Source organism: Chinchilla lanigera, unplaced genomic scaffold, assembly GCF_000276665.1.
Source record: "Chinchilla lanigera isolate Chin_1 unplaced genomic scaffold, ChiLan1.0 scaffold00002, whole genome shotgun sequence".
Lineage (NCBI taxonomy): Eukaryota > Metazoa > Chordata > Mammalia > Rodentia > Chinchillidae > Chinchilla > Chinchilla lanigera.
In genome coordinates this window covers 18746455-18758593 of record NW_004955403.1, presented here as the reverse complement: position 1 = coordinate 18758593, position 12139 = coordinate 18746455, and the positions used below count along the sequence as shown (strand labels likewise).

Here is a 12139-nt window from a genome sequence, read left to right as displayed (position 1 = left end):
CTGAGAGCTGTTTGAGGAGTTTGTCCTTACCTTGGAGGTGGTGGGGAGCTTATGAGGGGATGTTTAGCGGGGAAATGATCACATTTTGTTTCAGAAAGATCATGCAGAAGACAGGGTAGAGAATGGGCGGGAAAGGGGCAAGCAGGTGGCCAGAAGCCTAGTGAAGAACACGAAGCGATCTAGGGCACAGGTGATTCTGATCTGAGTGAGGAAAGAGACCTGCGTGGGAGTGAAGGAAAACGCTGAGTGAGGAGATGCTGAAGGAGTAAGACTGGCGTGAAATCGCTCCGAGTGTAGGCAGAAGAGTGGGAAATGAGTGGAGAACACACCCCACATTTGAGAACTGAGCAGTGGTACTTAGGTTAACTGACTTTTTTTTTTTTTTTTTTTTCACTCTGTTTCAGTCGTTTTGGTAACCTGATCGAAGTTTACCTCGTGTCGGGAAAAAACGTGGGGTACGCCAAGTTTGCAGACAGAATGAGCGCCAACGATGCCATTTCGACTTTGCATGGGAAGATTCTGAACGGGGTCAGGCTTAAAGTTATGCTGGCGGATTCCCCAAGGGAAGAGTCAAATAAAAGGCAGAGAACTTACTGATTCTCAGGTAAGCACTTCTTCAACACATTGGTGCAATAGTATAGGAAGAGGAATATACTATATAAAGTATTGCAGTTAGAGGAATATACTATATAAAGTATTGCAGTTGTGCGCTTTTCAGAAAGCACTAGTTAAAAGTACTTTAGCTTAAAACTGCTGGCAAAGCCAAAATTTTTCAAGTTTATGTTTAAAATATAAAGTATTTAAACTTAAAAATAGTTTTTGACATTTAGTGGAAGAATATTTGTGCTCTTTTATAAATAAAATCAGGTCTCAATTTAAGAAATGCATTGCTTTTATCTTAGATCGAAAGAACTGAACATTATACTGCATATTTACTAAATAAACTTTAAAATTAAAATACTTGTAAAGGTTTTTAATGTGAACAACTGGTGTCTTGAGTAATGAATTGAAATAATTTTTAAGAATTTTTATGAGGAATGTTTTTACTTCTAGTAAAATGCTCAGTAAGCAGTAGTAAATAGTGTATTTTCTTTAGCCTCTTTAACCTAAATATTGGTGTTTTCCTGGATTTATGTTCATGAGTTTGTGCATTAAAAGTACACATTCAGAAAATATTATTGTGTGCATATATGTATTTTTCAAAAATCCTAACCATTTACCAAAAACTCTTGTTTATTATGAATACTGACATATACAGCCATATTATTACCTTTCCTATTTGTTTTCCAAAGTCATTTGTTTTCCAAAGTTTTCTTAGTTTCTTTTTCTGTGACAGGTTATATTTCTGTAGTTCAAGATAACACTCTTTAAAGTTAGTTTTTTTTTTTAATTCTGTAAATGAATTCTGAGTTTCAGGGAAAGCTGGATTTCCTAATTTGCAGATGCATAATCCTCCTAAGTCTACTGCAATTCAGATGAATCCATTTTGAAGTGCCCAGCTTAAAACCATTTCTTTTTTCATTTAAGGGGTCTTTCTGATTAGTTGAGCTATCACCTAATAGGTATCAAGATGAATCATTTTAGGTCATACTGGTAAGGCCCCTCCTCTCATAGAGCAAATCAGCTGATTAGTTTCTCTTTCAGAGAAGGCATTTGGGAATACAAAGTGCCCACTTGGTGCCCATTATGATAATTGTGCTTTTAAAATATTTTATTTCATGACAAAATCTATTCTCATTGTTCACAGTGTTAGCAGTTTAATCCCAGAAATATTAAATTACCAATGAAAAATAATTAGCATTTTTCCTGTTTATGAATAAAATGTTGAGACATGCTATCTTCTAAACATGCTATTCTATTTAGACATACCGTCCTATAAATTCCTTGCAAAAGTTACATTTATTCCTGACTGTGAATATTTTAATGTTTAAATATTCTTACTTCTGTTGAAAAAGGACATTAACATCAACTTCCTACTATAAAAAAGAATATTAATTACTTTCATGGTTGAGCTTTTCCTAATGATTATGTACATTTTAGTAAGAATATTGGACTTAAAATCAGATCTGGATTGAAATTATGGATCCAATAGCTCTTTTGATTAGGCAACTCTTTTTACTTTTGCAAACCAGGTTGCTTTACAGTTATTGAGAGACAATAACACAGCAAAATTTCTTGTAAAATTTTAAAAATAAAAATTTTTAAAATGTTTTGCAAGTATGAGCTAAAACCCTTGCATTTATAACTTCAATGAAACCTTTGAGATATAACATCTCATTCAAAATAATGACAGTCAAATGATCAGAAAGAATTAAGTGTAATGATATGAAACTACTTTAAGGGCAGGTGGTATTGGGAGAACTAACCTTTATAATACTGTCTCTTTCCTCTTGAAAGTGATGTACATTCATCCATTTCCCTACATTAAAGGAATCGCATACTCACCAGAATACTAATCATGTAGAAATAAATCTACCATTTTTTTCTTTTATTGTATGCAGGGCAAAGATAAAGTAAGATCAGACTAGTTCAAATGGTTACTTGGGTAGGATATAATTAGCTCTAATTTTAATGCCTTCTAATTGTAGCATGGCTTGTTCATTTATTTTTGCTATGCATCTTTTATTTACCAAGGACTCCATAATGAGAGTGTCTTCGTTTTTTGGTGTGTTATATAAACCTATAGCATACCAATACTCCCAGCAATTCATTGGGCTGAAGTAGGAAGTTCGCTTGAGTCTAAGAGTCCAGGCCATCCTGGGTGATGTAGTGAGACCCTGTCTCTAAATAATAAACAAACTTGCTTGAAGGTTTGCCAAAAGTGTATGATAGACTTTCTCAAATGTAACATGATTTTGTTTTAATATGGGTCCTATGTGCATAATAATATATTTCCCTTACTAGCCAAAGAAAATAAACATAAATTATTTCAGAGCATCTGATTTTTTACTAATTCACAGCATTTTCCCTCTAGAAGTTCAATACAGTACCTGCATGCATCATTCTTCAGAGTAAGTTTGATTTTGCTTATTTGGAAGCAGCTGTGATTAAACAGACCACATTAGTTTTATTGAAATAAAAGAATTCCTAACATTTTAGGAATGCTGTTTATAGCAGCTATTTCAGGTGATGATTTTCATACTTGTGTTGTGTTCTTTCTACAGAACAAAGACTAAATAATGACATAATCCTCAGCTGACTGACTGAAAATGTGACTGGACGCACTCCCTGTGGACAGCTGACAGCTTTTTTTTTCATATACCTGATAGTCTGCACAACATTGTTTTATCAGCAAATCAGGGGTGGCTGACATGTATTATAAAATCCATACCTTAATGCTAAAACTAATATCGTAGTTGTCTTTAGAATAATATGTTGTTAAGTGTGGCAGAAATGAAGTCTCTCAGAAAAACAGAAACTGTTGTTATGTATAGCAGAAATAAAGTTTTCTTTGCTTAAATAAATTATGACTTTGGTCAATCCTCATAATTGATCTAAAACTTGATTCCCTGAAGTTTTCACCTATTAGTCTTAACCTTTTTCACGGGCCACATTGGAGAAGTTAAATCTCTCACTCTCTCATATGGTAGCTACTGTATATGTTCCTGCTATCCAAGTTTTTTTGTTGGAATTAGGTGATCCTAGTGGCTGCATGTAAGGACAGGCCACCACTCTCAGCAGAGACATGCGTCAGTAGAGTGCCTGGTCTAAGTTTCTTTCTTTGGGTTCTTCATACAAATTTAAAAGAGACTTATAATACATCTTGACTATAAAACACGTATTTGCTGTTTTAGTAGAAGCAACCTTCTGCTTTGTTTTCTTTCCCCGTAACATGTAGATAAACAATGTTTGTTTTGGCTTCTGTGTGCACTGCTTTCTAAACCTCTCATTTAGCCTAAGTCTTGCTTTATTCTCTTACAGTTGATCTCTACAACCTTATTTTTAAAAGATAGAATGTTGTATTTTTCTTAAAATGAGGAAATTGTAGAACCTAAAGAGTAAGGTTTTGTGAACTAGTGCTTAAGCCTTCACTTTTCAGTGAAGTCATGTTTACTTCTCAGATGCACTTTGGATATAAAAAAAATACGGTTATTTAGTTGTGCTGCAAATATCAAGTGTTAAAACTTCAAACATAGTAGAGTTTTATTGCATATTTCTTTTTAAAAATTAAAAATGAGACAGACATGGTGGCACATGCCTATAATTTTAGTGGTCTGGGAGGCTGAGGTAGCAAGATCACAAGTTCAAGCACAACCTAGATTGTCTCAAAGCAAAAATAAAAATAAAAAAGACTAAATATAGCTCACTGTGAATGCCCTAGGTTCAACCACAGTGCTGCAAAAAATAAAAAATTTGAAAAGTAAATACAGATCAGTAAGCCTCTTTGAATTTGTAGAAAATAATAAGTGACACTTAAAGCCTAATCAAATCTTTATTATAAATTTATGAAGTTGGGTCCTATATTGTGTAAAGGCAGAACTGTATTCTTTAAAATAGCAAAAAGGAATTTTCATGGTCAACTACAAAATGGCATTATAAGATGTGTTCATCTTGCCATACATAAAAGTTAATTAAAATGCCAAGGAAAATATTACAGTAAAGTTTTGGCTTTCCCTAAATTTTGCTTTACAGTATATTATTTGGATCCTACTCAGTATTAATGAACCCATAAAAAAATAGAAATAAGCAATTTCCGCCACTAGGTGATGATAAGTATTGACATTCAAAAGCAGTGAAGTACAGTACTCTACCATTATTTAAGGCGCTGAGCCGGAAAATGAGCTTTCATGCCTTAAGCAAAGGTTCTTAACCTTTGGTGTCCTTGGAAGCAGCTTGAGTGTTTGAAATACAGGTATAATGTTTCTACAGGTTTAGAGTTTTCAACAGGCTCCCTAAGTGATTCTGATCGATGGTAATTAGCTTTCAGTTTACAATATATTGGCCTAAAGAGATTCCAGATGTTGGACTTTAGGTTGGACTGTTATAAAAATAAGACTCTGAGAAGTTGTTTCCAAATTTTCCCACATTGGATGTTTTTTAGAATTAAGCAACTGCTTTTGCTTCCATTTAATATCCGTAAATATGAATTGCATTAAGAAATTGAAAAACACAAGACATTTCAAAATAGTGGCCTATCTTTCTGATGTTAGTATTTTGATATTTTTAAAGAATGGCAATTTTTTTGCTTTATGTCATTTAAAGCTTCTACCTAATTTTTATTTACCATTATTTTAAGTGAATTATGTAAAGAATTTATCTTCAAAATTGGAGCTCTAAAGAATGTAGGTACATATTCTTTTAAATGGCAACGGAATATGAGAGATACAGTTATCAATTGCACAGAAACCCAAATGAAATAATCAAAAGTGTACAGAAATATATCTAAGTATGCGATTATCTTTATAATCATAAAGTGAATGATTTTATAAAATGCTTTTTTGTGTACCCCCCAAATTGTTAATTTATAGGTACATCTTAATTTCCAATAAATTAATAAATACATAAAACTAAAAATGAAGGTAAGAACAAATGAGATTAAATAATTTTTTCTCCTTGATATAGACACATACAAGTATAATTTCTCTTCTGTATAAATGTTAAGCTCTCTTAACCTATTTCTGCCAAAGATTGCAATTTTTGAATTTTTGCATGAGATTCATATATGTAACCTAGAAACATTCAAGGAACAAAAATTTGAAGAGAAAAATTATTTTGTTCCATATCTATAGGTACTCCAAAATGGAACACTAGACATTTAAGGGTTAAAGTCCTAGTAGTAATTTTTCTCCTTGATTCACGTAAAGAGGAAAAACCTTCAGGTCATCCACATTTGATATGAAGTTCCATTTTAATATATGAATTCTAATAAATGGATTGCATTATTTCCTTTTCTAGAAACAGTAACTCAAGATCACATGGATCCTGGGAACAGAAGGTATGGTATTGCTAGAAAGTCACATGAAATACTTAGTTAAAATATGAAATTGCAGTTTGTGTATTACAATCATTATACTTCGATCATGATACATTCAGCTACATTTTCTCCTGAGGGCAAGTCTCACTATACTTTGAGAAATGTACCAGGCTCTATTTAAAACCATTTGAATAATGGTCACAAAATAAAAAAAGTTTCACGTGTGAATTGAAACCAGTGTATGGATATCAAGGACCATATGAGCAAGTACTTACAACAGGAAGAAAAGTGGTCTTTCCAGCTTCTTTGTCCTGAGAACTTTGAACTTATTCCTAGGAAGTCCCTACACTTGTAGCCTAGAGCTGATGGACCTCCTAGGATTTCCTCAGGGAAGTTTTCTGACCACCATGCAGATACTGTATTACATCAACACTCAAGTGGACAGTAAAAGATCTGAAAGCAATCCCTGGTGTCTGCACATTCCCCTGAAATTGGCCAAGGTAAATCTGAACTCATTGAGAAATGGGTAAATAGAAAAGATGTTTCAGGTAAGATCATTTAAGGAGGCCAACAAAAGACAGTGGTTTCTTTTTTTGTCAAAGAACAAGAGAAACATTATTTTACTTTGACAGTTAGTACTAGTTTAAAAATCTTTTAGAACACCATTGGTCCATGTTAGTCATTAAGGAAATGCAAATGAAATCTACAGTGAGATGTTGATAGTGTAAAAACAAGAAGAATTAACATATTGGCAATACTAAGTGAGGGTGGAGCAATGGGAGCTGCTGGTGGGAGGGTAAATGGGCTCAATCTCTTGAGATAATGTTTGACAGTGACTTCAAGTTGAACATACATGCAACTCTCAACTCAGCAGTGCCACTTCTAAGCATGTAGCCCACAGAAATGTGTATGCATATCTATCAGAAGACATACAGAGCATTCTTAGCATCATTCATAATACTTTCATACTGAGAACAGCTCGGTTGTCCATGAACAGAATGGGTACTTGGAAAGGGTTGCTTTCTGGATCAAGACGGTGAGCTAACTTTTTCTTTGGTGTGAAGGAATCTTATAGACATCCTGAGCAAAAGAAACCGGGCCACAAAAAGAAAATGTGCTATTTGACTTTCTCTTAAATAAGAATTTAAGGGCTGGGGATTTAGCTTAGCGGCACAATGCCTGCCTGGCAAGTGCAAGGTCGTGAGTTCAATTCCCAGTACTGGAAAAAAAAACAAAAAACAAAACAAAACAAAAGAATTCAAAAGCACCTTTGGGAAGAATGAAATAGGGAAATGCATTCACAAGGAGGGGAGGCTGGGATGCGCTAGAAATCTTGTCTTTCTTGACCGGAACGGTGATGATCTTGTATTAATATTTGAGCTGTACTCTGTGGCTTACACATTTCAAATACACTTTATTCCTCCCAGACATAGATGGCAAGGAAGGTTGGAAAACACCTGCTGAACTCTCCACTGTGGTGCAGCAGGCATTGTTATAACAAGGCAAGAAAAGAGAAATGCTAAATAAAAATTTTTATGAAAAGCAGTAAATGGTCTTGGCACTAAAATAATCTAATTCATGATGAACAGTGGATATTAAACTGCTTTTTGGAAGCCAGTGGGTTCTCATGAGCCCACAAAGAGGTTCTCCCTCACCACCCAGATACGAGCTGCCTTCCTCACTGTATATATTGTGCATAATAAGCTTTCTTTGAAGAGATTCTTCAGCTTGACAATAAACAAAAGGCTCCACAGCACATGATAAGCTTAATAAAGCACCTAGGTTGGATGCAACCACAATGTTTAAAACTACTTCTTAGTAGCTAAATTTATTGAGCTCTTGTCGTTTCTTTATCAGGCACTGGCTAGTTGCTTTACATGCATCTCAAAAGCCTCTGAGGTAAGTACTACCTTTTTATTTTAGTGATGCTGGGGACCAAACCCAGGACCTCACATGTGCTAGGCAAGTGCTGTAAATCTGGATTGCACCTAGCCCTAGAAGTAATGTTTTATAAACAAGCAGATAAAATAGTGATGAAGTAACATTATCTTCAGGGTCCCAGTCATCAAATATGGAACAATATTAAATATCAGTGGCTGTGAGGAAGGTTATGGAAACAATACATACGGCATAATGGTTTGGTAGTTCTTGGGGAAGGTTTTTGTTCTTGGCAACTAGGGCACTTGACTGAGTGCCACATGGCAGTCAGAGAGGCAGCATAAGATTTCGATGTTGGGTAGAAGAAAATGTCCCAGCAGTAAGTACACTGGTGGGAACCTTGCCCCCACCCCTATCCTGCAACCAGCTGACCACTAAATCTTCCCTGAAAAGTGCTGTGTCTACCTGCGGGGTGAAGAAACATCACTTCAGTCCTGGTACCGTGAGGCTTCCAGAGATTTGTCCTTACAAGAATTCCAAGCTTCTCATCTGGAAGCTGCCTTTCCAGAGCTTGGTGAGAGAGATTGCCAAGAATTTCAAAACAGACTTGAAGTTTCAGAGTGCAACCACTGGGGCCTTCAGGAGGCTGGTGAAGCACACCTGCTGGGTTACTTGAAGATTCTGATCTGTGCCATCCACACCAAGAGAGTCACCTTCGTGCCCAGAGACACCCAGCTGCATCACCAGATACAGGGAGAGAGAGTTTAAGCGAAGGCAATTTTTATTGTGTTTTGAATATAGTAAATTCTGTGAAATGCTTTGGTTGAATTGGTGACTTTTTGTAAGAAATTATTTGTAATATGTTGCGTTTGTACATAAGTCATTCCATCTTTCACTCAGGATGAGTGGGAAAAGTGATTGTTCACAGATTTTAGTGGTGTGAGCACTGTTGCTCAGGAGTGACACGGTGCTAATATGCAGGAGGATGGCTGATAGCTCTTGCTTCTCAGGATGCATATTTCTGTATGTTAATGAACTACTGGGTAGCTATTAAGGTAACAATTGATAAATGTGTGCAGGGTCCCCTTGCAATAAAGCTGGTTATGATTTGATCAAAGTGTCTAACAATTGGGGAAGTCTTGCCATGCATCACTATGATGGAAGGTGGACTGCTTGAAGGGTGAACATACAAGTCTTAACCACGGTATAGCTTTCCTAAGAAAAGGTAATCCTAGCAGCTATAGAATAACAATGTGCATCTATAATAATTGTTTTGTATATGCTGTCAACACTTTTAAATTAAGTCTTTTACATTCACTGGTTTTAAAAAAAGAACCACACACACATACACACCAATTGAATATTGTGCAACAACAAATCCTTCTAAAACTATACAATAGCATGGAAGTAATGCTTACTGCGTAGTGAAAGCAAGCAGGATGCCAAATCACATATAGTGGTTGAAAATTTGTTCAAGCGAGAGTGAGTTGGAAAAAGAAGCAATATGTGTGTTTGTGTTTCAAACCCAAGTCTTGCTTACTAGGCTGATTTTTTTTTAATTCTGGTTTTTATTTTATGATTGTGTTGTTTTGTGCAGTCCTATTAGTGCCTGATTCATAATCCATATACAAATCAGCGACTTTTAAAAGATAGGTAACATTTGTTACTATGTCACCACTGTTCTAAACACTAGAAACTATTTTCCCATTTAACCGTCTAAGTAGGCCTGTGCGGTAATACCAAGAGACACAGGGAAATGCCAGGACCCAAGTAAGTTCACAGCTGGGATTCATATTCAGGAAGCATGACTCATTGACTTCACTTAAATTCACTTTAATTCAACTAAGTTATTTTTTGTGGTATGATGTCTTTAATTCTTCTGGGAAAATATCCAGAAGGGGAATAACTGGGTTAAGTGGGACTTCTAATCCTAGTTTTGTGAGGAATCTCCAAATTGATTTCCACAGTGATTTCACCAATCTACACTCTCACCAGCAGTGAAATAGGGTTCCTTTCTCCCCACAGCCTCTCCAGCATTTGTTACTGGTTGATTTCTTGATGATAACCATTCTTTCTGGGGTGAGATGGAATCTCAGTGTTGTTTTAATTTGCATTTCTTGAATGACTAATGATGTTGAACATTTTTTCATGTTTTTATTTGCCATTAGTATCTCTTCCTTAGAGAAATGTGTATTCATCTCAAATGCCCATTTTTGGATTGGGTCTTTGAATTTGAGGGGCCTGATTGTTTTTACTTCTTTATATGTCCTGGATAGAGGTCCTTTGTCTGAGGGGCAGTTGACTAAAATTTATTCCCAATTTGTGTGTTTTCTTTTTACTTTATTGGTGATTTCTTTAGATGTGCAAAAACTTTCAATAAGATGAGATCTCAGTTGTTAATTCTTCGAAGCATTTCCCGTGCAGTTTGGTTTTTGTTCATGAACTCTCTGCCTACCCCAATGTCTTCAAGATTTTTACCTACTTTCTCTTTCAATAAATTTAGTGTTTCTGTTTTAATATTTAGATCTTTGATCCATTTAGACTTTAATTTAGTGCGTGGTAAAAGACATGAGTCTAGTTTTAGTCTTTCGCATATGGAAAGCCAGTTTTTCCAGCAACATTTATTAAAGAGGCTATCTTCCTTCCATTGAACATGTTTGGCCCCTTTGTCGAAGATAAGGTGACCGAGTGTGCTTGTGGTTGTATCTGTAGCTTCTAATCTGTTCCACTGATCTTCAGGTCTGTTTTTGTGCCAGTACCATGCTGATTTTATTACAGTAGCTTTGTAATATAACTTTAAGTCAGGAATTGTGATGCCTCCTGCCTTTCCTTTGTTCCACAACATTGCTTTTGCTATTCTAGGCCTCTTCTGGCTCCAGATGAACTTTAGGAATGTTTTCTCTAGATCTATGAGGTATACTAATGATATTTTAATTGCATTGAATCTGTACAACAATTTTGGGAGTATGGCCATTTTCACAATGTTGGTTCTTCCAATCTATGAGCAAGGAATATCTTTTCCATTTTCTGATATCCTCTTTGATCTCTTTTTCCAGAATACTATAATTTTCACTGTATAGATCTTTTACTTCTTTTGTTAAATTGATTCCTAAGTGTTCCATCTTTTTAGATGCTACTGTGAAAGGTGTGGTTTCCCTAATTTCTCTCTCAGTCTGTTTGTTACTTGTGTACAGGAATGCTATTGATTTTTGAGTGTTAACTTTGTATCCACCTACACTACTGAATTTGGTTATTAAATCCATGAGCTTTTTGGTGGAGTTTTTGGGGTCTTCTATGTAGAGTATCATGTCATCTGCGAATAATGATAATTTCATTTCTTCCTTTCCTATCCTTATTCATTTTATTTCTCTCTTGTCTAATTTCTCTAGCTAACATTTCCAGAACTATATTGAATAGGAGTGGTGACAGAGGACATCCTTGTCTTGTTCCTGATTTTTAAAGTGAAAGCTTTCAATTTTTGACCATAGTATGATGTTAGCTGTTGGTTTATCATAGATGGCTTTGATCAGTTTGAGGTAAAGGCCGTCTATTTCTATTTTCTGTAGAGTTTTCATCATGAATGAGTGTTGGACTTTATCGAAGGCTTTTTCTGCATCAATGGAGATGATCATGTGACTTTTGTCCTTGGCTCTATTGACATGGTGTATTGATTTGCATATAATGAACCATCTCTTCATTCCTGGTATGAATCCCACTTGGTTGTGGTGTATAATCTTCTTGATTATTTGTTGTATTCTGTTTGCTAGTATTTTATTGAGAATTTTTGCATGTATATTCATTAGGGAGATTGGCCCATAGTTCTCTTTCTTAGTTGGGTCTTTCTCTGGTTTTGGTATCAGGATAATACTTGCTTCCAGGAATAGGTTGGGGAGAATTCCTTCTCTTTCAATTTCATTAAAGAGTTTGAGAAGAATTGGTGTTAAATCTTCCCTAAATTGCTTGTAGAATTCAGCTGTGAATCCATCAGGACCCGGGCTTTTCTTCATTGGCAAGTTTCTAATTACATTCTCAATTTCACTGGCTGATATTGAGGTATTCAGGATTTTTATATCTTCTTCATTCAGCTTTGGTAATCCATATGTATCTAGAAATCTTTCCATTTCATCTGTGTTTTCCATCTTATGAGAGCAAAGATTTTCAAAGTAGGTATTAATGATCTTTTGAGTTTTTTCAGGATCTGTACTGATTTCACCCCTTTCATTCCTTATTGCATGCATTTCACTTTTTTTTCCTTTTTTGATAAGGTTGGCTAGGAGTTTATCTATTTTATTTATTCTTTCAAAGAACCAACTCTTTGATTCATTAATTCTTTGTATTTTTTTTTTT

At 35.2% G+C, this 12139-nt stretch overlaps 2 protein-coding genes and 1 pseudogene across 3 annotated transcripts in view; all 3 read left to right on the top strand.

Moving 5' to 3' along the window:
• LOC102003608 (RNA-binding protein 45) overlaps window positions 1–3467 on the top strand; it is a gene marked incomplete in the record, with an annotated part of 17934 nt that extends 14467 nt beyond the window's left edge. For both annotated transcript variants that reach the window (XM_005373395.2, XM_005373393.2), the window contains 2 exon segments: window positions 405–604; window positions 3165–3467. In XM_005373395.2, the coding sequence (XP_005373452.2) occupies window positions 405–597 (193 nt within the window).
• Window positions 1915–12139, top strand: part of LOC106148173 — a 75193-nt pseudogene continuing 64968 nt past the window's right edge.
• Window positions 2979–8904, top strand: LOC102004544 (histone H3-like). The gene is made up of 4 exons (XM_005373397.2): window positions 2979–3011; window positions 5896–5935; window positions 7772–7813; window positions 8246–8904. Exons 1-4 carry the CDS (start codon window positions 2995–2997, stop codon window positions 8558–8560), a joined length of 414 nt encoding a protein of 137 aa, XP_005373454.2. The 5' UTR covers window positions 2979–2994; the 3' UTR covers window positions 8561–8904.